The sequence below is a fragment of the Notolepis coatsorum genome (genome assembly GCF_963971535.1).
Source record: "Notolepis coatsorum genome assembly, chromosome: 6".
Classification (NCBI taxonomy): Eukaryota; Metazoa; Chordata; class Actinopteri; order Aulopiformes; family Paralepididae; genus Notolepis; species Notolepis coatsorum.
In genome coordinates this window covers 180,196,638-180,221,203 of record NC_140170.1, presented here as the reverse complement: position 1 = coordinate 180,221,203, position 24,566 = coordinate 180,196,638, and the positions used below count along the sequence as shown (strand labels likewise).

The window sequence follows — 24,566 nt, the reverse complement described above, 5'->3', positions numbered from 1 at the left end:
AGAGAGAGGTGGGAGATAGAGGGGGAGGATAGAGAGAGGGAGGGAGAGAGAGAGAGAGAGAGAGAGAGAGAATGAATGAATTATATTTATTTCGAATGTTTACAAATAAATAAACAAACAAATAATTTTTCGAACATTTTCACAAATAAACAAACGAAACGGATAGGTTTGAAGCCGAAGGCTTATAGAGCAACCTACCCCTAATTCAAAAAACAAATTCAAAAAAGTTAAAGTTTTCAAAATATAACAAACAAAAATAAATCAACAAAAACCAATCCAGAAAAGAACAAAAAAAGTTAAAGTTAGCAAGATAAAACAAACAAACAAACAAAGAAATCAACAAAAAACGTTCCTGAAAAGAACATAAGCCAACATAGGAAAATCAAAAATTCATCTGCAATATCAGAGTTTCAGAGTTTTTTTTTTTTCTCCTTTTTCCTCCGGTTTTCTCCCATCCCAATGTTAGTCGTTATGCCAATTCCCAATCCCCTTCCTGGTCGCTGCGCACTTACCCCCCACAGTCGGTCTGGGAGAGTGGAGGCTATCACGTGCTTCCTCCGACACACGTCTAGCCAATCAACCGCTTCTTTTCACCTGGCAGCGCGGACTCTCACTGAGAGGGCGTAGCGTGTGGAAGGATCACACTATCCCACTTAGATCCAATCCACGCTTAGCAGGCGCCCCGACCGAACTGTAGGAGTCGCTGTTTACAACGACCCGGACCCACCCCGCCAGCTTCTCCCACCCTCTAATACTGCCAATTGTATTAGTGTGAACGGCCAGCCAAGCTGGTGACAACCCCGGAGCTGTGAGCTGGATTCGAACAGGCGAATCCAGCGTATCCGGGGTTGGTGACGAACGCAATCTCCGTTACGCCACCTGACCGCTAGAACCCTGTTTTTAAACATCTTTTTAAACTTAAAAATACTCCTGCTGTTTTTTATTTCATCCGGTATATTGTTCCAGAGTTTAACTGACACAGACATACTTTTAAGTGTGGTTCGAGCTCTAGGCTGTTTCAAATTGAGTGTTCTTCTTAAATTATACGTCACCTCTCGTTCTTTAAACAAAATTTGTAATTTACATGGCAGTTGATAACTTCTAGCTTTAAAAACTATCTCTGCTGTTTTAAGGTCAACTAAGTCGAGGAACTTTAATGCGCTTAGTTCAAAAAGATTATTCTGAGAGTTTGTTAGTATCAAGCCAACATTTCAGCTTCCCCAGTTCACCTGTAATATTTGTTAGCACCTGAACAAAAAATGTTGGTATCATCTGCAAAAATGACAAATTTAAGTTTATCAGAAACATCAATGATATCATTAATATACAATATAAATAATTTCGGTCCTAAAATGGATCCTTGCGGTACCCCACATGGTATCACTTTGCAGTAGGGCTGCAACTAATGACTATTTTGGTAGTCGACTAATCTGTCAATTATTTTTTTATATAAAAAAAAAAATATATATATATATATATATATTTTTTTTTCACTACCTATCTTTGTGAAAGTGGCTTCTCAGCTCTGGTCCAGCTGAAGACAGAGCAGAGGAACAGATTGGACATTGAGCATGACCTCAGAGTTGCTTTGAGACTCTTGTCAGGACCAAACAACATCCCCAGTTATCCCATTAGTTCCCCCAAACTTACTGTCGGTCTGTTATGTTAAGCTACGAAGTCTTCAGCTGGCTGGACCAGAGCTGAGAAGCCACTTTCACAAAGATAGGTAGTGCAAAAAAGAAAAAGAAAAAAAGATTATAATATATATATTTTTTTAATGACTAATCGACGCAACAATATCTCGTCGACGATTTTTCATATTCGACGAATCGTTGCAGCCCTACTTTGCAGGATGATCTGGTCTCCCCCATCTGCACACATTGTTTCCTATTTTCTATGTAACTTTTTATCCAACTGAGCCCTACCCCTCTAATTCCATACTTTTCAAGTTTTCTGAGTAAAATATCATGGTATCGAAAGCTTTTTTCAGATCAATAAAAACTCCAACTGCATACTGTTTATTATCGATTGAATTTGTTAACTCTTCTGCTATCTGCATGAGAGCCATTGATGTTGATCTGTTAGTTCTGAATCCATACTGGCTATCAATCAATATCTCATTCTTATCAATAAAACTGTCCAGACGTGCAACAAAAAGTGTTTCCAGAATTTTTGAAAATTGAGGAAGTAAAGAAACCGGCCTATAATTTGTAAAAAAAAACTTTTTTTTCTCCTGCTTTATGTATTGGAATTACTTTGGCTGTTTTCATTTCAGTTGGAAAGGTCCTCGTCCTAAAAGATAGATTACATATGAAAGTAATTGGATCTACAATTTCTTTGATTCGTTTTTTATCCCATTCACATCTGTAGATGTTTTATTCTTGAGATTGTTTACAATATCAATTATTTCCATTTTAGATAAGTCATACAAAAAGATTGTGGATGGATTTCTATCAATGTATTGTTCTGCAATAGCTCCCCCTTGTGGAGGCTTGATCTTCCTTGCAAGATCTGGGCCAACATTTACAAAAAAATTATTAAACTCCTCCACTACCTCATGCATGTTGGTTATTTCCGTTCCATTTACATAAAAATTATCAATATAGCCTGGTTTGTTATTTGATTTTCCAATTATTGTGTTTATAATTTTCCATGTTCCTTTAATATCATAATATAATTTCTAGTAAGTTATTATAATAATCCTTCTTACGTTTTCTTATAGTATCTGTTAATTTATTTTTATATATTTTATATTTGATTTCTTTCTGTTTAGTTATATGCTTGATGAAATCTCTATAAATAGTATTCTTCTTTTTACAGGCATTTGAAATTCCTTTTGTTATCCATGGTTTATCTGGCTTCCTAGTTTGTCGGCTACTTTGCTGCACAATAGGACAGAAGCGATCATATAAAGTCATGAATGTATTCAGAAAGCAGCCATATGCTGAGTCCACATCAGTTGCTTCAAACACCTCAACCCATTGCTGGAGAGCCAGTTCCCTTTTGAGTGCCCCTATTGAGTCCTCTGAAAGGTGCCTTTTATTACACATTTTCTGAGATTCCCTCTTTGGCTGATTATTATCTTCTATTATTACAAAAACTGGTAAGTGATCAGTTATATAATTTGTCAGCAGTCCGCACACAATTATATTATTTATAACATTAGTACAAATTTTATCGATCAAAGTAGCAGAATGAGAGGTTATTCTGCTAGGCTTATTAATTATCGGGAAGAGGCCTAGGCTATGCATGGGTGATGTAAAATCATCTATATTTGTTTTTTTGTCTGGGTTTAAAAGATTGATATTAAAGTCGCCACACATGAATGTAACCTTTTGCTCTATGTTAGTAGGTAGATCTTTTCTCTGGAATTATCAATGCTTGAACTAGGCGCTATATACACAGCTAACCAAGATGTTTTTCTGCTTTTCCCTTTCAATCTCCACTGTAATGTCCTCACAGAGGTCTTCAATAGCAGCACTCATGTGGTCAATAACCTTATACTTTAGTTTTTTACCAATGAATAAAGCAGTCCCGCCTCCCCCTTTGTGGATTCTGTTTATACATCTAAAATCATACCCATCCAACTCAAAAAACTCTTCTTTCTCTTGGGCAATCCTGGTCTCAGAAATTGCTACTAAACTAAACTGTGTAGAAAATTGGCTCAGATAGTCTTTGATGTGTTAAAAAAATGTTGTACATACTCCTGCTGTTAAAGTGTATGATTGAAAATCGATTTGCATGATATACTTCACCATTTACTTGCTCTTCTGTATAGTAGTCACAAACTATATCAATATTATTAAAGAGATTGACCTCAGGGTCAATGTCTACATTGAAATCATGCATAAAGAGAGGTTAAATCATCAACAAAACAAATCCTAGCACAATAATAGCCTATAATAATAATAATCATAATAATAACCATTAATCCTAATAATAAATCATCATCATCATCAGACAATTTGCTTAACGCAGTCCAATTTCTCATGGAGTGACTATTTACAGACCCAAAAAAGTATGGCAAATAATTTAACAAAAATGGGAACAAAGCAGAGCCTATGACACACGTGAGTTTGATGTCAGCATGTGGAAAGAATAATATTTCATAATCAGCCCTTTGTCTAAGCATTAGTCTTGCAAGACCCAAAAAAGCCAACATAGGACTAGAGTTCACGCAGCAGTGAGCTATGCAGAAATATTTGACCCAGAAGACAGTCCAGAACACCGTCAAAACAGAGAACACAGAGACAGGGTCAGAGAGGGGAGGAAGAGAGACAGAGAAAGAGAGAGGGAGAGGAAGAGAGAGGGAGGGAGAGACAGATGGGGGGAGGGAGAGACGGAGAGGGAGAGAAGGAGGAAGAGAGAGAGACAGAGAGGATGAAGGGATGGCAATGGGAGGAAAAAGAAATAATTATGTTGTGAAAAAAGGAATGTTCCTCCTCCACTAAATACATTCTTAGTCAACCAATAGTCAAGGACTTCATTGACTAACCAATTAGTTGATTTAATTGACAAATAATCTGTAAAATACTAGTTCCCAAGTGCAATAGTGTGAAAGTACCACTTTAAATATTGTACTTACCAGTATTTTCAGGAAATAACTAATTGAATATGAAAAAAAAGGCTAACAAAGTTATTTGATTGACTTAAGACCAACCCAACCAATTATCTGGTTCTACCAACCTGGATGATGTCAGCAGGCTTCTCAGTGATGTCATCATCATGTGTTTTAACTATCTCTGGTTCTACCTGGATGATGTAAGCAGCTTCTCGGTGATCTACCTGGATGATGTCAGCAGCTTCTCAGTGATCTACCTGGATGATGTCAGCAGCTTCTCAGTGATCTCGGGCTGTACGCTAAGTTTTTTCACTAGGGGCACACTTGCCCCTAAATGAGAAATTTAGGGGCAAAGAATATTTTTAAATAACTATTTTACCATTATAGTGCAAAAAAATATGTTCCTCCTGCCTCATTACTGTGGTCCTTTTATTTAACATTTAAGTGCGTTTTCAGGTTTGTATCTTTTATAATGAACCAACTGAGGAAGTGTGTAAATCACTAATAGAACAAAACTTGTGTAGTGCTCCTTGAATGAGATCACCACAACACACACACACACCATTGCATTAATCAGGAGGACAAGAAACTCTGCATACCTTTGTTTCACAATGAAAAGTGCTTTATAAATTAAATGAATTATTATTATTGTAAATAACCCCATAAAAGGTGTATTATTTTTATAGGTAATTACCCGCTTCATATTTGTGATGTTACTGGTTTCAGGGTGTGCCTAAAGTGATCAATGTGTTGGAGAGATCTATGCCAATTAGTGTTTATGTATATCCGGGACTTTTTTTTATAAGAATTGAGAGGCCTACTACGGTATTTGTATATGTGACCTTTATTTTGAAAACAGTGTTGCGACGCAACCTTGTTTACATTTGCGCTTTTGACAGTGAAATGTTCAGTTCAACTTAGCTCGAAGGAAAGACGCTAATCAAAAAGCTTTAATTGACCCGTATGAAGCTCTTACGGTGGGACTTTGATTGTTTATAGAAGAGGAATGTAATACTATGCAGAACGAGAAATAAACAGTGATTTTACCAGCAGTAAGTTGCAAGCCACTTTCATACGGGGAACCGTGACAATTATTAGTATTATCTTATTTGCATATTGTCTCATTATTAGATAGATAGGTTGATACTTTATTGATCCCCGGAGGGAAATTTAAGTAGACAGTATTTAAGTATTGAAAAACTTCCTGTGGGCAACTCACCTAATACATGGTTAGAAGTGTCCGTGTCCCCGTCATTGTAATCATCACTGCCAGATCAGACTTAATTTAATCGGCTATGGTCTCTTATCATCTCTCCACATCGGACGTGGTTGTCATAAGATGGACTGATATCCGCTCCGTTGTTCTTGCAGAGCAAAATTAGCGGCTTAAACTTATTGAAAGGAAGTTCTTCTTTGACGATGCAACATTCAGTTTCGTTTAGATTGTTCGCTAGGAACTATGGGATTTGGTGTTGGATGTATGGACTCTACGCAGGCGGGACATGGTATTTAATCGCACGATAGACTACAACTACCAAGTTGCGTGGCCCAGATTCACTCCACACACAAAACTTTTTTTCCACACAGGCTTGCGCAGTAAATTCATTCATCGCCGACAGATTCTTTCATAGCACCGGCGTGACATTATGTTGCACTGTACAGCCCTGGTTGTAGGCTAATGTATTACTATTTTTTTTATCCAATTTGTATGGATTAATTTAGGAGTGAAATGCAAATGAAGGGTTGAAATCACTACTCGCAAGGTTGCCCCCAAATATTATTTTCCACTCGCACGGGCCAAATTAAGGGGCAATTTGCGATAATCTCGTTGCAGTGTACAGCCCTGGATCTACCTGGATGATGTCAGCAGCTTCTCAGTGATCTACCTGGATGATGTCAGCAGCTTCTCAGTGATCTACCTGGATGATGTCAGCAGCTTCTCAGTGATCTACCTGGATGATGTCAGCAGCTTCTCAGTGATCTACCTGGATGATGTCAGCAGCTTCTCAGTGATCTACCTGGATGATGTCAGCAGGCTTCTCCGTCTTCTCCTTGAACAGCAGTAAGGTCGGAGCGTAGGTGTTGATGTTGAACTGACGCAGGAGCCTGGTGTTGGACGTCACACCCTGGTCCACGTAGCCGAAACGCACAAAGTCCCTGAAGGCAAACGCTGTCAACTGGTCAGAGGAGAGAGGGAGAGAGAGGGAGAGAGAGAGAGAGAATAAGGGGGTTATGTGTATGTGAGAGAGATGTGTGAAGAAAGAGAGAAAGAGAGAGAAAAGAGAGGGATGCGTGTGTGAGAGAGGGGGAGAGGGAGAGCGAGAGAGGGATATGTGTATGTGAGAGAGATGTGTGGAGAGAGAGAGAGGGAGAGAGAGGTGTGTAAGAGAGAAGAAAGGGATATGAGTATGTCAGAGAGATGTGTGGAGAGAGAGAGAGATAGAGAGAGAGAGCGAATAGAGGGATATGTGTATGTGTGTGTGAGAGAGAGAGAGAGAGAGAGAGAGAGAGAGAGAGAGAGAGAGAGAGAGAGAGAGGGACATGTGTGTGAGAGAAAGGTATATATACATGTGAGGGAAGGAGAGAGGTGAGGGGAGAAGAGGTAGGAGAGAGAAAGACGTTACGACAGGTTGATAAATAAATGGTAAATGGCTGCATTTATATAGCAGCTTTTATCCAAAGCGTTTTACAATTTGTTCCTCACATTTTACCCATTCACTCACACATTCACACACCGACGGCGGAGACAACCGTACAAAGTGCCGACCTGCTCATCGGGAGCAGTTAGGGGTTAAGTGTCTTGCTCAAGGACACTTCGACGTGCTGCCCGGCAGGAGTGTGTGTGTGTGTGTGTGTGTCATCTTACCTTGTAAAGCAGGCTACCAGTGTGTGTGTGTGTGTGTGTATAGGTGTGTGTGTGTCTCTCACCTTGTAGAGCAGGCTACCAGTGTGTGTTTGTATAAATGTGTATGTGTGTGTATGTATATGTGTGTGTGTGTGTGTGTGTGTATATATTAGGGGTGTAACGGTACACAAAAACCACGGTACGGTACGTACCTCGGTTTTGAAGTCAAGGTTCGGTATGGTTTTCGGTACAGTGGGGGAAAGTTTGGCTTTCCATGTTCAGGGGTGATGTAGTGTGCAGTAACTAATTGTACTTGTAAAAAAATTGAAAATTATAATAATTATATTAGATTGTGAAAAAAACAGCCCCCGGTGGGCGGTCGTTAGTGGTTAACATACTGTTGTATTCGTTCGGTACACTACACAGACGGATACGTGTACCTTTACACCCCTAGTATATATATGTATGTGTGTATATGTGTGTGTCTCATCTTGTACAGCAGGGGGGCCACAGGCTCCTGGTCGAACAGCAGCACAGTATATATGTATATATATATGTGTGTGTCTCACCTTGTACAGCAGGGGGGCCACAGGCTCCTGGTCGAACAGCAGCACAGTATATATGTGTATATATTATGTGTGTGTCTCACCTTGTACAGCAGGGGGGCCACAGGCTCCTGGTCGAACAGCAGCACAGTATATATGTGTGTGTCTCACCTTGTACAGCAGGGGGGCCACAGGCTCCTGGTCGAACAGCAGCACACTGGGCTTGTTCTCCTCCGGCCAGCTGCTCAGGAAAGACTCGTAGTTCTTATCCGTGATCTGAAAACATAGAAACAAACATCAACTTCAAATAAAATGTGAAACCACTTCATAACCTCAGTCTAGTTTCAAGTTTCTTTATTAGTTGTCATAGTAAAATGCAGAATACTTTTCGATGAAATGCTTTTTTCTGTATGAGCCCCTGGGAGTGTGCTAGATGAAAATAGATAAAAAGTATAAAATAGAAAAAGTAAAGTACGTAAACAAAAAGTGTCAATATATATATATACTAGGGCTGTCCCCGACTAAGGATTTGGATGGTCGACTATGATTGGCCAAAATTGGAATGATAGTCGACTATTGAAAAAAAAAAAAAAAAAAAAAAAAAAAAGTATAATATAAAAAAAATAAAACAATTTATTTTTAATTTTTTTAATTTTGTATCATTCCATTTGGGCTGTGGGGGGTGCTTAATGTCTGAAGTAGTCGACTGACGGCTTCTTGTCCTCTGCAAAAGCATGCAATTGGTCCACTGATGGATACATCTTGATATTTGTCTAGTCTAGTGTGTTCATTAGATGGGTGAAATCCTCTTTCAGTGCCTCTGTGCCTGTTTTCTTAGGCAGTTAGCCTCTGGTATGGGTGCCATTAGCGTTAGCCACGCTTCTAGGCCTCTTTTCTTTTGGAAAGAATGATAAAAAATTTTAATACAAAAAAGATTATAAATATATATTTTTTTGTATTCGACTTTCGACCGATTAGTAGACTAATCGACTAATAGGGGTCAGCCCTAATATATAGAATACAGAGTAAAAAAGAGTAACAGTGAGGTACAATGCAGAAATAAGATGTATAATGTAATTTCGGGAGGAAGGCACACAGGTACAGTATGACATACAGTATGACCTACTGTTCAATCAGACTCTCAGAACCTTGAAGTGAAATGACCACACTTCAACACTGTATACTAGCAACGTTAATGTTAAATATCATTGAACTGCGTGGTAATGTAAATGACATTCGATAACCATATATGGTTACAGAATAATGAATATTGTGTATCTATGGTTACACCTTTCTTTACCCATCTATGACAAGTCCAAAGGTAGTGACAAGACCCCATAGCCAGGAAGGACGTTTGTACGTTTATTATTGATCTTTAGGTGGTGGGTCGGTTAAAGGATAACTTTGCTATTTTGGACCTTAGACCCTATTCACGGTTTGCCTACCATGTACCTGACATAGAAGAGCATCATGTCACTGATTGGTCCAGTATTGAGCTAACAGTTAGCTACACTTTCCCTGCAGGCTCCCACTTGGTTAACAACAGTCTGTGTGTATTGAATGAATTGAAAATGGGGGACCCTGATGTAAACAAGACGAAAGTCTTTCTCTGGTCTGCATCCCCTTAACAATTGTGTGTATTGAGCTGTACTGTATTGTACCCATTCTGCAATCTGTTAATAAAGTTTTCAATCAATCAATCAATCAATCAATCAATCAATCAGCTCAGGTCCAGTTACCTTCTCCACCAGTCTGTGTGGCAGCAGGTCCTCTACGAACTGCCTCAGATTCTCCCGGACCACGGCCTGGTGGAAGAAGGTCACCCTGCCGTTCACCAGCCCGACGATGGAGGGGGCGCGGTGGGCCCCCAGCTGGCCGGCCAGGCGGCGCTCGTAGTTCAGGGTCACCACGCCGATGCCCACACCTAGGGGCCACAACACACGTTACACCTAGGGGCCACGACACACGTCACACCTAGGGGCCACGACACACGTCACACCTAGGGGCCACACCACACGTCACACCTAGGGGCCACAACACACGTTACACCTAGGGGCCACAACACACGTTACACCTAGGGGCCACGACACACGTTACACCTAGGGGCCACGACACACGTTACACCTAGGGGCCACAACACACCTAGGGGCCACACCACACGTTACACCTAGGGGCCACAACACACGTCACACCTAGGGGCCACAACACACGTTACACCTAGGGGCCACAACACACGTTACACCTAGGGGCCACAACACACGTTACACCTAGGGGCCACAACACACGTTACACCTAGGGGCCACAACACACACCTAGGGGCCACAACACACGTTACACCTAGGGGCCACAACACACGTCACACCTAGGGGCCACAACACACGTCACACCTAGGGGCCACAACACACGTTACACCTAGGGGCCACAGCACACGTTACACCTAGGGGCCACAACACACGTTACACCTAGGGGCCACACCACACATTACACCTAGGGGCCACAACACACGTTACACCTAGGGGCCACAACACACGTTACACCTAGGGGCCACAGCACACATTACACCTAGGGGCCACAACACATGTTACACCTAGGGGCCACAACACACGTTACACCTAGGGGCCACAACACACATTACACCTAGGGGCCACAACACACATTACACCTAGGGGCCACAACACACGTCACACCTAGGGGCCACAACACACGTTACACCTAGGGGGGGCCACAACACACGTTACACCTAGGGGCCACAACACACATCACACCTAGGGGCCACACCACACAACAAGCTTTTTTGGTCTCTTTTGTTGTACATTTGGATCACGGATTGGGCCTTTAACTCATTCTGCGCCACGGGTCGGGGCGCCAGAGGGCGCTATTACGCCAGCGCTGTAAGTCAATGGGCCGCTTTGTTCACTTGCGAGTGCTTAAAATATATCTTATATTATAGCTATGGGTCTAATACACCCGTCGATTGTCAGTGAGTTGCTTCCAGTCAACATCCACAAGACAGATTGTTCTTTCATCCGTACATTTCCGTTTTAAATATGAATATAATTTGGGTGCTTCTGAGTAATTCCAGGAAAAGACGCGATAATAGCCCTTTAGTGGAATACACTAAACACGTTGTAATTCTTCGCCTGATTATCGAATCGTCCTGAAATCAACGCTAGATTATCATTATTATCCTTCCTCATGCACGAATTAAATGGCCCTCGTAGCGCGTGGCTCCCCCGCCACCTCATCCCACCCAACGGCACACAGCTACACACACACACACACACAGAGACAGCGTTGATCGCGGTAGAAATAAATATCAGATCAACGCAAAATTGTATATATAGTGTTCTTACCTGGTATCTGATGTAATGCAAAAGAAATAATCCAATTATCTGATCGCCATTCCAAATACTGCTTGTGGAGGTCCGTCCCACATTACCGAGCGTTACACATGAACGGGCGGGCGGGGTTAGTGTACCATGCCATCGTTGTAAAGGCCTGCCTCGTCTGAGTATTTAAACCCCGCCTGCACGGCTCGTCCCAGAAAATAAACTACACCATTTCTAATGGAGTGCAATACCAGCTGGAAGGCATAGGCGGCGGTATTTGCCCTTTTGCGAGCTCAGACCCATTCCCAATGATAACATCAGGCTGGATGGATGAAAATTAATGGATATAGCTAATAAAAGAAATAACGATTAAAACCTGACTATACTCGTGATTGGCGCTGAACGCTTGGCGAGTTAACCCAACTATACTCGTGACTGGCGTTGAATGAGTTAAGCACCAGAGCTGCCACCCCGGATCAAGTTACCCCAAGACAGCCTCTTGAGATGAGCCCCATTGTGGGATTTTCACCCCGATTCATGGAGATGGTTGCCTCTGTTATAATCAATATTATAGAGTCGCGCAGACCTATACTCTGCATAGTACGACAACATAAGTTACAAAAGCCAGGAAGAGTTAGGTGGCCTGATACCAACATGAAGACTCCTGCACCCAGCTGGTGAGTGGGTTAGGTGGCCTGATACCAACATGAAGACTCCTGCACCCAGCTAGTGGGTTAGGTGGCCTGATACCAACATGAAGACTCCTGCACCCAGCTGGCGAGTGGGTTAGGTGGCCTGATACCAACATGAAGACTCCTGCACCCAGCTGGTGAGTGGGTTAGGTGGCCTGATACCAACATGAAGACTCCTGCACCCAGCTAGTGGGTTAGGTGGCCTGATACCAACATGAAGACTCCTGCACCCAGCTGGTGAGTGGGTTAGGTGGCCTGATACCAACATGAAGACTCCTGCACCCAGCTGGTGAGTGGGTTAGGTGGCCTGATACCAACATGAAGACTCCTGCACCCAGCTAGTGGGTTAGGTGGCCTGATACCAACATGAAGACTCCTGCACCCAGCTGGTGAGTGGGTTAGGTGGCCTGATACCAACATGAAGACTCCTGCACCCAGCTGGTGGGTTAGGTGGCCTGATACCAACATGAAGACTCCTGCACCCAGCTGGTGAGAGGGTTAGGTGGCCTGATACCAACATGAAGACTCCTGCACCCAGCTAGTGGGTTAGGTGGCCTGATACCAACATGAAGACTCCTGCACCCAGCTGGTGAGAGGGTTAGGTGGCCTGATACCAACATGAAGACTCCTGCACCCAGCTGGTGAGTGGGTTAGGTGGCCTGATACCAACATGAAGACGCCTGCACCCAGCTGGTGAGTGGGTTAGGTGGCCTGATACAAACATGAAGAATCCTGCACCCAGCTAGTGGGTTAGGTGGCCTGATACCAACATGAAGACTCCTGCACCCAGCTGGTGAGTGGGTTAGGTGGCCTGATACCAACATGAAGACGCCTGCACCCAGCTGGTGAGAGGGTTAGGTGGCCTAGTACCAACATGAAGACTCCTGCACCCAGCTGGTGAGTGGGTTAGGTGGCCTAGTACCAACATGAAGACTCCTGCACCCAGCTGGTGAGTGGGTTAGGTGGCCTAATACCAACATGAAGACTCCTGCACCCAGCTAGTGGGTTAGGTGGCCTAATACCAACATGAAGACTCCTGCACCCAGCTAGTGGGTTAGGTGGCCTGATACCAACATGAAGACTCCTGCACCCAGCTGGTGAGTGGGTTAGGTGGCCTGATACCAACATGAAGACTCCTGAAGCCAGCTAGTGGGTTAGGTGGCCTGATACCAACATGAAGACTCCTGCACCCAGCTGGTGAGTGGGTTAGGTGGCCTGATACAAACATGAAGAATCCTGGAATTTGTTTATTTGTTTTCATTGGTTTGGAAAGATTTCCACTCAAATACATCTGATTATTATATTGTAACCCATGTATTGTAATCAGTGTATTGTATTTTAACTTGTGCACTCATGTACACACACACACACACACACACACACACACACACACACACACAGTTACTTACATACTTACTCTCACACACTCCCACAATGTCCTTACATTGATCTTGTTTTCCAACTTGCGATATGTAATATAATTCTGTTTATTATTATAGGTGGAGGTTTCTTATAAGCCTTCTGGGCTTTTTTTTATGCCTCTTCCTGCACTGTATATCTTTGGCACTTTACAGTTGTCGTTATTGTGTCGTCTTGTTTTTATACTCTGCGGGGGGGAAAGAAACTAAACTAAACAACATTTTGCTTTGTCACTCACAATATACATTTTCTACATTATATTTGAATGTATCAAAACTGTAGCTGGTCCAGCTTTACTAGTTCCATCATGTCAGGGAGGGATGTCAGGAAGCACCATCACAAGGAAGACATAATGCACCATTAAATACTGAGCTGAGCAGCACTTAGACCAGGACATCTGTTTTCTGAGTGACTTGTAATGAGGTCCGACGGAGTAAGCAAGTTCCTCTTTTAGGACACGCAGCCCTCGTTCCCAGAGGCTAATTCACTTTCAGTTTCACAGTGTAAGCAGAAATCGCTGTGTACTTGGAACTTTATTATTTACTATTCAATAGGTTGGATAGTACAACCTTTTCATGCCAAATGTTTTTTTAAGCATTTGAATAAAAGAAAAAGGTGCTATAGATAACATCCAACAACGACTAGATGTCGCACTGGAGCACCAGCCATGTCATTTATCCAATCAGGTTCATTCCACGCGGGGACATGGGAAGTAGGGAGGGGATACATACAGCAACATGCAAACAACAACATTCATTTTGGACCCACCAACATTTTTTAAATGATAAATAAATGAATCAATAACCTTTTGGGGGGGGGGGGGAGCAATACTTTTATCCCACACCTTTCTAAAAGCTGTGGATGTTTATTTATTTATCCGTTTTAAATGATTACTCTACATACAAATTTAATCTACAGCACCTTTAAAGAAAATCGACATCCTGAATCAACTATCGAAAGTGCAATTAAAAGGAACACGCCAACATTTTGGGAAATTAGCTTACGGTCTTCTCCAGAGAGAGACAAGAAGATAGATACCAGTTTCCTCTCCGTGTGTTCAGTAGAAAGCTATCTGGCTGCATGTTAGCCTAGCTTAGCACAATGAATGGAAGCGGACAGTGCTGGTTAGGCTAGGCATTGTCCAACTAACACCTCGCCCGTGCAGCCAGATAGCTTTCTACTGAACACACAGAGAGGAAACTGGTATCTATCTTCTTGTCTCTCTGTGGAGAAGACCGTAAGCTAATTTCCCAAAATGTTGGCGTGTTCCTTTAAAGAAAATCGACATCCTGAATCAACTGAATCGAAAAGCCCAACCGTTCAAGCCCCAGAAGCAGCGGTCTTACCCAGCGGCTCCAGGTCCAGGACGGCCTCCTGCCACACGGGCTCGATGTGGATGCAGGCAAAGCACCACTCGGAGGTCACCTTGATCAGGTACGGCCTCTTGTAGCTGTCGGGCAGCACGTCACTGTTGTACTGGGCGTAGTTCAACAGGTACTTGCTGTCTGCGAATTCCCTGGACCTGCGGAAGTAGTTTGAAGAGTGACCCATGGGGCGGCAATCTGTCCACTGTTTATGTGATCCATGGCAGCTTTGAAGTACAAGTACAAGTTGCCCTGGTGAGTGAGAATCTGTGTGAAACTAAGGCTGAGACCACTTATCGTCACTTATCGATTTTTTTGCATGGGTAAAAAAGAAAATGTTTAAAATACCTTTACATTTTTTTTAATATATATTATTTCGCGTTATTTCTTGTGTGTGTGTGTGTGTGTGTGTGTGTGCGTTTCGTGGGCCAACTACAGCATCGTAAAAACTACAGTTAGTGCATGTGACACACACACACGAATTAAATAATCTTTTAAAAATTTTAAGAAAAAAGTATTTTAAAAAACTTTTTATTTAAAAACATTTTTACACATGCAAAATAATGATAAAAAAATCTATATTTATCTATCATTTTGTCCCAATTCTTCCAAATGGCATATCGTCTCAGCCTTATGTGAAACTGCTGGATCTCAGTCGTGGTGAGGAGCCAGTCGTTAAAGGAACATGCTGACATTATGGGACATGTTGGAAATGGAAAATGAAACTGCTTCCATTAATTTGTGCTAAGCTATGACTATAAATAGACTACAGTAGCTACTGTACTGTATTCTATTGTAACAACCACGGAACCATGGGAGGACACACATTTCCCTAAAGGAATACGCTGACATGATTGGAAATGAGCTCATCATCTTCTCCAGAGAGAGACAAGAAGATGGATATCAGTCTCCTCTCTGTGCGTTCAGTAGAAAGCGATCCGGCTGCAAGCTAGCCTAGCGTAGCACAAATTAATGGAAGCAGATACAGACCACTAGCCTTGTAGCCGGATAGCTTTCTACTGAACGCACAGAGAGGGGATTGGACGATGAGCACATTTCCCATAATGATGGTGTTTTCCTTTAAGTTAAGACATTGCAGCTGTTTCACCAATTATCTTCCCAACTGTGGTGGTAAGAGGCACTTTTACCATTTCCCCGCCATCCCCAGTATCTCCCAAAATAGAGTAAGACTCGTGTCTAAACTGTTTCAGACTAAATGCAGACCAGAGAAGAATTGGGCCTTTTTAGGAGACAAGCTCGGAGGCGTTTCCAGTTTCTGATCACCTGCTTGATTATCCTGTAGTCTAAAGATCTGCTCACAAGCCTCTTACAGGTTATTCAAACCTTGGTGTTATCACACCTTGACTACTTCCCAGCAATCTGGTCAAGTGCAGCAAAAAAGGATCTCAACAAACTTCAGATTGTGCAGAATAGAGCAGCTCGTCTTGCACTCGGGTGTTCTACGAGAACAGGTGTAGACCTTGCGTGGTTGAAAGTAGAGGACAGATCGACACGCAGCCTAACACTATTCAGCAATATAACCATAGCTGTCAACATTGGGATTTGAAAAAACGGGAGATTCAAGAATAACCTTTTCCCAGGGGCGGTCAGGTGGCGTAGCGGAGATTGCGTTCGTCACCAACGCCGGAGATGCTGGATTTGCGTGTTCGAATCCAGCTCCCGGCGTTGTCACCAGCTTGGCTGGCCGCTCACACTAATACAATTGGCAGTATTAAGAGGGTGGGAAAGCTGGCGGGTGGGTCCTGGGCGTTGTGGACAGCGACCCCTACAGTTCGGTCGGGGCGCCTGCTCAGCAAGGGTAGGATCTGGAGAGAGGTAGTGCGGCCTCCCACACGTTACACTCTCCCAGTGAGAATCTGCGCGGCCAGGCTGGCTGCCGGCAGGCTGCACATGCATCGGAGGAAAGCATGTGACAGTCTCCGGCCTCTCGGACCAACAGTAGGGGAAAGTGTGCAACAACCAGGAAGGGTGGAATGGGAGAAAATCGGAAAAAGGAGGGGGAAAAAGATAATAAAAAAAATAAAAATAAAAAATAACCTTTTCCCAAGACAGGTTACCAGGGGTCATGTTTCAATTCCTCTACCGAGATCAAATGCAATGAAAATAACTGCTATGTATAGGGCCATCTCAGTGGAATAGGTTGCCATATGAAATTACTCAAGCAACTAGGGGTGGGGGAAAAAATCGATACGTAGTAGTATCGCAATACTTTGCGCGGCGATACTGTATCGATACAGGGACGCCAAGTATCGATATTTAATTATTCATAAAAAATTCAAATAAAAAATGTTTGTATAAGGAAGTTGCATTGTTCATTTCAATACCTGTAATAGTACAGTAGTCCACACACACACACATGCATTCAGTTAAGTTGGAATATGACTGTAATACAAACAGTTCAGTTTGTCAGGTACATGCAACACAGATTACGGTGTTTACATCTGTCTGCTTGAGAAAATACCATGTTCTGCAATAAAAATTATTGAAGTGAGATGAACAGACTGAACGTTATTTTATTAGATAAAACATGTTGACAAAGTTTTACTTTGCAGTTGAAAAAAGGTAATAAATTAAATTTGATTAAAAAAATTATAATAAAAAAAGAAATTCGCAATACTCAGCGTATCGCGATATATTTAGTATCGCAATACTATCGTATCGTGACGCAAGTATCGCGATAGTATCGTGAGGTCTCTGGCGATTCCCACCCCTACAAGCAACAAGCAAAGAAAGCTTTAAAAAGCAAGTAAAAAGGTTACTTTTGGGTACAGGCACAATGCTTGATATAACATTTAAATATTTTACTAGTAATTTTGTAATATTTAGGTATTACAACCAATGTTGGTTTAATTTTTAGTTATGGTGTTTGTTTGTATTTATTGTTTTGTGTGGAGCCGAGGAAGAGTAGCTGTTGCAATTTGTAACAGCTAATGGGGATCCAAATACACTTAAACTTAAGCGAGTTGAGGATATCAAACATGTTGAGTATTTACGACCACAGAAGAGAGACCAAGGAGTTGGAACAGTTGGCAGTGCCACGCCTCGTTCTGGGTTTTCTCTGCGGCCCAGTGTCAAAATGTAGAGGAGATCTTGCTGGTGATGGGCTTTGTAACTCCCTTGAGTCGCCGAGAATCGCATTCTTTCTTTCTTTCAACGCACAACTTTCCACATATATTTCCGGGGGTCCAAACAGAGAGACGGGGCAGTTTGTGACGACAGCGGTCAATTTTCAGAATGCCACCAGTATCAATACCTTGATGGTATTGATCTCCAATAGATCCTAGCCCTGTGCAAGAAACCAGGCCCTCCGCTCACCTGGGGAAGTGGAAGAAGGACTCGTCGAAGTAGAAGCTGCTCTGGAAGCCGTGCTGGTGCTGAGGCTGGCCGGACGCCTGGCTCTCCTCCATCTGGCCGTAGCGGTCGAAGTTGGCCCTTCTCTCCTCGTTAGACAGGATCTGTGTGGTAATCAGAGGAAAATATGAGGAGAGAAGGAAATAGGTTAAATAGTGAAAGAAAGCAATTCATACATGGGGTTTGATGACAGACTACAGGATTGAGGGTTCATGGGGTTTGATGACAGACTACAGGGTTCGGGGTTCATGGGGTTTGATGACAGACTACAGGGTTGAGGGTTCATGGGGTTTGATGACTGACTACAGGGTTCATGGTTCAAGGAAGCATACTAGGATGACATGTCGTCAGCTTGTGACTGCAACTTGTTCCTGTTTGCGGACGACTCAGCCCTGCTGGTCTCTGACAAGAACAAGTTGCAGGTTGAAAAGACCCTCAGCTCGGAACTAGGCAAAATCTGCATATGGCTCGCTGATAACAAACTATCATTACACATGGGCAAAACAGAGTCCATTCTCTTCGGTTCAAATAACAAACTCAGCAAGACCGACGGCTTCTCAGTTACAGTGGGTGACAATATTGTCACAAGGAAAGAAGAAATTACCTACCTGGGTTCCATCCTAGAGGCAAATCTTTCCTGTGACAAAATGGCATCCAATGTAATAAAAAAAGTCAACCAACGAACTAGATTATTGTACCGGATCTCCTCTCTGGTAAACAAGAATACCCTGAAGACTCTGGCAGGAGCACTCATTCAAGGGTACTACGACTATGCTTGCTCCTCATGGTACCAAAGCACCTCAAAAGGCGCTAAAAACAAGACGACAGAGTACAGCAACTTGCAATGGGCCTGGTCTACAAGATACACTATACGACTAAGGTACCATGTACATGTCAAAATACTTCCCAAAGGTCAGTGAATACCACAACACCAGAGGAAGCTCAACAAATCATGTTAAACCCATATTCGGCTCAAACAAGGGACTAAACACGTTTCGCAATTATGCCACATCAATGTGGAACGCCCTACCCAAAGCTGTAAAGGAATGTGAATCCCTACCCACATTCAAAACCACTCTTAAAGAGCACCTACGGGAGGCTGCAATTCTAAACTGGCCACGTACATGTCCAAACCCCCCCCACCCCCTCCTAATAGACAGTATCCTCCCCTCCGTATGTATATATTCTCTCCCCACCATATCTATATTTCTCTCCCACCTGCCCACCCCCTCCTAATGTACAGTCCCCTCCCCATCATATGTATATACTCTGTCAGGATCTATGGGTAACAGTACTGTATATTTGAATATCGTATATGTCACAAATGTAACAGTACTAAATACCTGTATGTCCCTATGCCATAAATGTCATGTATGTTGAGTATGTCATAAATGTCAATATGAATTGAAAATGGGGGACCCTGATGTAAACAAGACAAACATCTTTCTCTGGTCTGCATCCCCTTAACAATTGTGTGTATTGAGCCGTACTGTATTGTACCCATTCTGCAATCTGTTAAATTAAGTGTTCATTCATTCATTCATTCATTCATTCATTCATGATTAACTACCAACCTCATATGACTTTGCAATCTTGATGAACATGTCTTCAGCCCCGGGGTCCTTGTTCTTATCTGGATGCCTACAAGAAGAGATAGACCAGGACGAAGGACGCCATCAACCAATGTATTGCATTATCAAAGAAGAGATTCTGGCTGCAGCGGCTAGTAATGACTGAGTTACTTGTGCTTAAAATTGCTAGTTAACGTGCAACTCAAGTAGCAGGCTTGATAGCAGCGGGGGTTGTCAACCACTCACCATTCTTTGACAAGGTTTTTATATGCCTTCCTGATGTCTGCTTGACTGGCACTTCGACTGACAGCGAGGATTCTATACGGGTCATATTCGGCTGCGGTGTTCACCAGCTGCTCTCCCAACAGCAGCAGCAGGATGACGGTCAGGCTCCGGCGACAGGAGCCCCCGGGCATCGTTACCTCTCCTCCGTATGACAGCACAGGCTAACGGTGGCTAACGTTAGCCAGCTCCCTGGGAAATAACGTAAACCTAGCTATTCTCTTAGTGACAAACAATGTCGTCGAGCAATTCTATTACATGACCGGGTCTGTTGGCTTCTTGAATAGCTAGGTTTATTATATCTGTGAAACGACCATACCATAATCCAATATGGTACCAGATCTCAGCCTCGTAGCTAGCAGCAGGCTTGTTGTCGGCTAGCTGCTTGTGGTATTCTGTTGAGGAGAGCGCATGCGCCACCCAGCAGGTTGACAGTCCCACCACAGCTGTTTGGTTTCCTGCTGTGAGAGCGGAGTGGAACCAACAACCTATTTGACAACTCTGGTGTCCTCTCTGTAAAGTGTCCTGTAAAACATTGGTTCTCAAAAAAAAAAAAAAAAAAAACCCAGATTGACATGTAATGGGTTAGGGACCCCCATTGCATCTGTCTCAGGGACCCCTATTGATTGATTGATTGATTGATTGAAAATGTTATTAACAGATTGTAGAATGGGTACAATACACAGTACGGCTCAATACACACAATTGCATACCAAAGATACCAAGATGCACACCAAAGAAAGACTTTTGTCTTATTTACATCACGGTCCCCCTATTTTCAATTCATAACATTTATGACATGTGACATACATATACAGTACTGTTACATCCAGACATGTATGACATACAAATATACAGTACTGTTTATATATATATATTTTTTTTTTATTATATATATATATATATATATATATATATATATATTTTTTTTTTTTTATTTTTTTTTTACCAAGATACCAAGATGCAGACCAAAGAAAGACTTTTGTCTTATTTACATCAGGGTCCCCCATTTTCAATTCATAACATATGCATGTATGTGACATACATATACAGTACTGTTACATCCAGACATTTATGACATACATTTATACATATATATATATATATATATTTTTTTTTTTTTTTTTTTTACATCTATCTGTTTTTAGATGTGATTTAGTCCCGAATTCCATCGTTTATAATGTATGTAGGTGGGGAGATAACAGTGGAGAGAATGAGGAAGGAAATAATGCACTTTTTACTCCACTACATTTATCTGAACTCATCAGTTACTATTTACTTTGAAGAAAAACATTTTGCATAGAGAACATGGCAAACATTTATGAAGATTATATAATTCACATTTGAAGCCTGCCAACTTCAAGAGCAGCATAACTGGACTACTTTAACATAACCTTTAATCAGAGCAGCATAACTGGACCACATACCACTTTAACATAACCTTTAATCAGAGCAGCATAACTGGACCACATACCACTTTAACATAACCTTTAATCAGAGCAGCATAATTGGACCACACATACCACTTTAACATAACCTTTAATCAGAGCAGCATAACTGGACCACATACCACTTTAACATAACCTTTAATCAGAGCAGCATAACTGGACCACATACCACTTTAACATAACCTTTAATCAGAGCAGCATAACTGGACCACATACCACTTTAACATAACCTTTAATCAGAGCAGCATAACTGGACCACATACCACTTTAACATAACCTTTAATCAGAGCAGCATAACTGGACCTCACACCACTTTAACATAACCTTTAATCAGAGCAGCATAACTGGACCACATACCACTTTAACATAACCTTTAATCAGAGCAGCATAACTGGACCTCACACCACTTTAACATAACCTTTAATCAGAGCAGCATAACTGGACCACGTACCACTTTAACCTATAGAGGTCAATGGATCAAGGATGAACACCCCCAAGCACTGGAATACACAAACACTATAGAATGCATACTTTTACTTCAGATACTTAAAGGATAACTCCACTATTTTGGGAAATTAGCTTATTTAACATCTTCCCTGGAGTTAGACAAGAAGATGCATACCTTTTTTGTCTCTGTGCGTGCATTTTAGCTTTGGGAATAGATGCTCCGTTAGCATAGCTTAGCTTCATCACTGGAAGTGAGGCAGGACAGTAGCCTTACAGTGCCTTACAGTGTATTGCAAGGTCTGACATTGACCAAACTTGATATGCATGACCTTGGTGGGCTCTAGGTCAACTCCTGAAAAGGGGGTCAATGTCAGACTTTGCAATCAAAAGTTAGGGGGCTAATAACCCTTGCCATAATTTCAGTGCGCCCCTAACTTTTGATTGCAAGGTCTGACATTGACCCCCTTTTCAGGAGTTGACCTAGAGCCCACCAAGGTCATGCATATCAAGTTTGGTCAATGTCAGACCTTGCAATACACTGTAAGGCACTGTAAGGCTACTGTCCTGCCTCACTTCCAGTGATGAAGCTAAGCTATGCTAACGGAGCATCTATTCCCAAAGCTAAAATGCACGCACAGAGACAAAAAAGGTATGCATCTTCTTGTCTAACTCCAGGGAAGATGTTAAATAAGCTAATTTCCCAAAATAGTGGAGTTATCCTTTAAGTACATTCAATAGAAAATACTTCTCTACTTTTACTTAAGTAGAACTTGAGAAATACCCAGAGTGCTAATTTATCTGGGTATTTCTATACTTTGACTTAAGTAAAGGAACTGTGTACTACTTCCACCACTGATAGACGGCATACGGGTCTGTGTGTGAGTGACTTACCTGTAGTTACTAACTGCCCCAGGGACGGTTTCTAGTACCCCCAGGCCATCTGGATGCTGCTCCACCAACACCTGCCCCTCCCCCCATACGCCTCTGTTTCCCCCAGACCCCCCCCCCCCATGTCCTCCTCCTCAGTTACACTGTACTCACTGCATATCAGAATCAGAACCAGAACCAGAATCAGAATCAGAATCAGAATCAGAATCAGAATCAGAATCAGAATTAGAAAGGTCTTTATTGCCATGTCGTTTTACAAGGAATTTGATTTGGTCGTTTGGTGCGACATTAATAATAACGGACAGACGATAATGGACAGATAATAAAATAAAAAGGTGGACTAAAATAAAATGAAATATGAACTAAATTAAGATAGATAATAGAATATAGTATAATTATAAGTAAAAAATGTAAATAAAAATAGGCCAGGGCTGTACAAATGGTAAATGGTAAATGGCTGCTTTTTTATATAGCGCTTTTATCCAAAGCGCTTTACAATTTGTTACTCACATTTTACCCATTCACTCACACATTCACTCACACATTCACACACCGACGGCGGAGGCAACCATGCAAGGTGCCAACCTGCTCATCGGGAGCAATTAGGGGTTAAGTGTCTTGCTCAAGGACACATCGACACGCTGCCCGGGAGGAGCGGGAATCGAACCGGGAACCTCCGGATTGCCAGACGACTGCTCTACCTCCCGAGCCACTGTCGCCCCTGTACAACTGTGCACAATGTGGTCAAGTAACACTACAATCTAAGATATACAATATGATAAGATAATATATTCCTTTGTTGATCCCCTTGGGGAAATTCACACACTTCATGAGGGTCTTTTAATCAAATGTATTTGTGTGAATATGTGTATGTTGGGTGTAAATGCATTCAATCTTTATTTCAACTTGAGAATTAATTGAGGACAAGCCCTAATTCCAAAGAAAATGCAATAAATATACAAAAGAAGGCAAAACAACAACTATAAAATACATATATATATATATATATAAATGGTAAATAAATGGTAAATTGCTACATTTATATAGCAGCTTTTATCTAAAGCGCTTTACAATTTGTTCCTCACATTTTACCCATTCACTCACACAATTCAACAATTTCATATTTTGAGTACATTCATTAATTTGACTGTTTTACTGGGGTTTTATGGATGTCTATTGCCGTCGGTGACCCCATGACCTTTCCTGTAGCGCCTCCATCAGGCCAGACGAGCATATCTGCTGACCTGTTAGAGGTACAGTCACACAATTTGCGGTGTACATTCATGGCCCATAGAAGGTGAAACCTGTTGATTTTGGTGACCCCATGACCTTTCCTCAAGCAACACCATATGAATCTATACCCTGGGTCTGTTGAGACAGGCAATATCTGCCTAGTGAAATGTAGATACTGGCAATATCTACCTAGTAAAATGTACATTTACATTTACTAATTTAGCTGACACTTTTATCCAAAGCGACTTACAAATTGTGAATAACAAGTCAGCAGGAGGGGTACATATCTGGCGGCTAAGGGTCAGAGGCGTTGTTTAGTCAAATAGTGTTGCACTTGAATGTTACACTCAGAGCGCATATATAGTATAGACATATTAACATGGTAGGTAGTAGTATAAATATAGTAGTAAGGTAAGAAGGTTAGGTTTGGGTCTGGACTGGAGACAACACTCGATATACATAATGTAGCCCAGTAAATGTAGTTGATGATAGTAGATGAGTATTCTTCTAGTTTGGAAAATATTTGTATATACTGTATTGAATTCATAATCATATAATTTCTTTATATAA

At 41.9% G+C, this 24,566-nt stretch overlaps 1 protein-coding gene across 1 annotated transcript in view; it reads right to left on the bottom strand.

The window, feature by feature from the left end:
- dnajc16l (DnaJ (Hsp40) homolog, subfamily C, member 16 like) overlaps nucleotides 1-20,321 on the bottom strand; it is a 39,054-nt gene extending 18,733 nt beyond the window's left edge. The window contains exons 1-7 of the mRNA XM_084316752.1: nucleotides 19,945-20,321; nucleotides 19,702-19,768; nucleotides 18,092-18,231; nucleotides 14,738-14,913; nucleotides 9,691-9,875; nucleotides 8,123-8,227; nucleotides 6,580-6,738 (exon numbers count right to left, since the gene is read on the bottom strand). Of these exons, the coding sequence (XP_084172878.1) occupies nucleotides 6,580-6,738; nucleotides 8,123-8,227; nucleotides 9,691-9,875; nucleotides 14,738-14,913; nucleotides 18,092-18,231; nucleotides 19,702-19,768; nucleotides 19,945-20,114 (1,002 nt within the window). The 5' untranslated portion in view covers nucleotides 20,115-20,321. The remainder of the gene's footprint in view (nucleotides 1-6,579; nucleotides 6,739-8,122; nucleotides 8,228-9,690; nucleotides 9,876-14,737; nucleotides 14,914-18,091; nucleotides 18,232-19,701; nucleotides 19,769-19,944) is intronic.
- Between the last annotated feature and the right edge of the window lie 4,245 nt (nucleotides 20,322-24,566).